We start from the raw sequence: 3,209 nt of genomic DNA, 5'->3' as shown, positions 1-3,209 counted from the left end.
TATATAGTAGTGGCGCACCGCATGTCTGGTGCGCCATTAGTGTCCATATTATCTATAGCCCTTTTCCTAGTAGTGAAAAAGAGGTGGACCTGGCAAATAACCCCTCCAATAACACCACCCTCCCCCCCATGAGTGTCATATCTGCAACTGAAAAGAAGTACCACGAATTGTTGTGCAACTAATCATGGATAGAGGCCTACGGTTTCCTGGTTTGTGCAACTAAACACAAGTCATTAGGTTTAGTTGCACACCAAACATGGTTTGAGACCAACTTTACTGAACATTTTTCTAACATGGATGCCAGCCAAGTTTCCCCCACCTAGATGTGTTAAAGAAGCCAACTAAAGCAAGTTCAGTGGCCAACTGAAACATGGTTCTAGCCAAAAACCTAAACATGCATTGTAGCCAACGGAAAATGCATAAGTGTGCAACTGAACATGCATCCCAACCAACTGAACCTATATTCTGTCAACTCAGCATGCATGCTAGGCAAAACTGAACATGTATTTTGAGTGAACACTATAGAAAACCTGGAGTATATGTTCAATAAAAACATGTATCCTGGCCAACTGAACATGCATGCTGGCCAACTGAATATGCATCCTCGCCAAATAGAACACCTATTATAGCCAACTGAACATGCATGCTGGCCAACTGAAAAATGCATCCTGGCCAACTGAGACTCTAGCCAAAACCAAAAATTTGTAGTACGACAGCAAAAACACAAGAAAATTTTGTACATAGCAAACGAAACCACAAACCAAATATTAAAGTAGTCACGCATATAATCTTGTCCCACACATATATTCTGGTGGCAAACCTACCGCAAAGCTATAGTGTAAGAAATATGTTCAATATACTAGAAGTAGAAACAGAAACAGCGATGAAAAACATATATCTATAACCTGTCATCCAATTCTTCTTTCTTCTTTCACCTGGATTTCACCGTCTCAATTGTGGCATCAAATTATGTGCAGAAAAATCTAGATCAGCTGCTTGCCAACAGAAAACCTGCAGATCATTGGAACAAACAGAGGGAAAAGTCAGAGAAACTCTGTACCAAAAAAAGTCATGTTCTTGCCAACTATTTACTGCAAACTGTGCAACTAACATAACAAGGCTATGCAAACAAAAAGATGCATACCTGTTATAAATAAAAGATTCCGCTATAGAGATGTTGCTTTTTGAACTAAGATTGTCATAAAATGGTGTGCAACTACCTATTTACTAAGTTTTTAGGTTGTTTCAAACACTCTTTGATGATTAAAACTTGACATCACTTCCTTGTTTTGTATATGCAGTGCACGTGTGGCAGCAGCCTGAAAAAGGAAAAAAATGCTTGATCTCAATGAGTTGCCTCCTGATCTCAATGAGCTTCCTCGTGATATGGATCAGCAACAACCCAGCATACCGCAAGGGAATTTGATAGAAAATTGGCGCTCTGTTTACTACACGCAGATAAGTCGTGGGCCTAACCCTATGGGCCATGACAATGTGGCAGAGCAGTCATCAACCCGTGGTGTCCCTGTAGTGGTGTCTTTGCAGTCAGAGAGTCATACTCTTGATGACACGGGCACCACGGCAAATGTTCCTGGTCCAACCAGGACTGAGCTCGGTGCTGGCGCTGTTGACGGTGCTGTGCAAGGAGAAGAAGGAGAAGATGAGGCTGGTTCTCAGCCAATGGAACCCTATGTTGGCATGAGGTTTGACACCCTTCAAATTGCTAAGGATCACTACAACAGCTACGCCTTACGGATGGGTTTCTCTGTCAAAATGAACACCTCTAGGCGGACAGGCAATGTATTGGTAAAACAGCAGTTTTGCTGCAACAAGTATAAGAAGCCAAAAGCTGATGATGGTGGAGCTGAGGCTCCTCCTATCCTGGAGCCTATACCAGATCCAAGACCTGTTGACACTGATGAGGAAATGGAAGATGAACCTCCAATCTTTGCTGAAGAGGAGGCTGGTGCTAGTAAGAAAAAGAAGAAACGAAAACGCGAGACAATAAAGCAGACTCAATGCAAAGCGAAAATGTTGGTGAAGCTAATGGATGGGCGATGGGAGGTGACGCATTTTGTTCGTGACCACAATCATCCGCTGGTGAACAAACCTTCATTTTCCAAATACTTGAGATCCCACCAAGGCATCTCTCCTGATGAAAAGGAGTTTTTGCGCATCTTGTATAACTGCAACTTGACTACAGGTGTGTTTCTATATCCCTTACAGAATTAAGTTTCCCTCTAGGCAGTCCAGTGTGCAACTGTTATGTTACTGGTGTGCAACTAAAATGCCTTAGCTGTGCAACTAGATTACCTTCACCGTGCAACTACATAATGTTCCTGTGCAGCTAGATCACCTTCACTGTGCGCCTACATAATGTCCTGTGCGCAAAATAAAAGTGTTTTTTAAAAGGGGCAGCTGGTTGTCAATTTCCTACAACTATCTTCTGTGCCAACTCATATCGTATTATTGTGCAGCTGGATATGTGCATTCGTACGACTAATAAAATGTATATTGTTTCTTTTTGTATTATGCAGGACGTATGATGCATGTAATGGCAGAGTTCTATGGATCTGAGATGATGGTGCCATTCAGACCAAAGGCAATAACAAATCTGTGTACAAGTTTCCGTAGAGATGACACAAAGGAGGCATACAATTGCGCACTTCAAGGATATACAAAAAACCGGTCCAGACTTCTTCTATAAGGTGAAATATGATGAAGAGGACATAGTTGTCAACATATTTTGGGTGGATGGCTTAGCTCAAAAAGCTTATGTGGAGGCGTACCACGATTGCATATCGTTTGACACCACCTACATGACCAACATGTACAATATGCCGTTCGCGCCCTTCATAGGAATAAACCGGCATGGCCAATCTTTCATGCTGGGTTGCGCATTTGTGAGGCAGGAGTTGGCATCGAGCTTTGATTGGATCTTTGGAGCATTCCTAGAGGCTATGGATGGCAAACCTCCTGACAACTTCATCACCGATCAGGATGGTGCAATGAGGCAGTCAATACAGAGCCACTTTGCAACCACCGTGCACCGCTGTTGTCGATGGAACATCATGAAAAAGTTGGTTGGCTGCTGTCTCGAAATCCAGGACTCTCTGATGATTTCAACAAGTGTGTCGACTTCAGCTTCACTATAGACGAGTTTGAGTAGAATTGGGCTGGGTTAATGATGAAGTACGAGGCTATGACAC

The 3,209-nt window shown here is 42.7% G+C and overlaps 1 protein-coding gene across 1 annotated transcript; it reads left to right on the top strand.

Annotated features, from left to right (window-relative positions):
• The first annotated feature begins 1,479 nt into the window (after positions 1–1,479).
• Positions 1,480–2,503, top strand: LOC141026725 (protein FAR1-RELATED SEQUENCE 5-like). Its single transcript, XM_073503568.1, has 2 exons — positions 1,480–2,203; positions 2,478–2,503. Exons 1-2 carry the CDS (start codon positions 1,480–1,482, stop codon positions 2,501–2,503), a joined length of 750 nt encoding a protein of 249 aa, XP_073359669.1.
• Positions 2,504–3,209: the final 706 nt, after the last annotated feature.

This window comes from Aegilops tauschii, chromosome 7 (assembly GCF_002575655.3).
Source record: "Aegilops tauschii subsp. strangulata cultivar AL8/78 chromosome 7, Aet v6.0, whole genome shotgun sequence".
NCBI classification, from domain to species: Eukaryota; Viridiplantae; Streptophyta; class Magnoliopsida; order Poales; family Poaceae; genus Aegilops; species Aegilops tauschii.
This window is presented reverse-complemented; position numbering and strand designations above follow the sequence as displayed.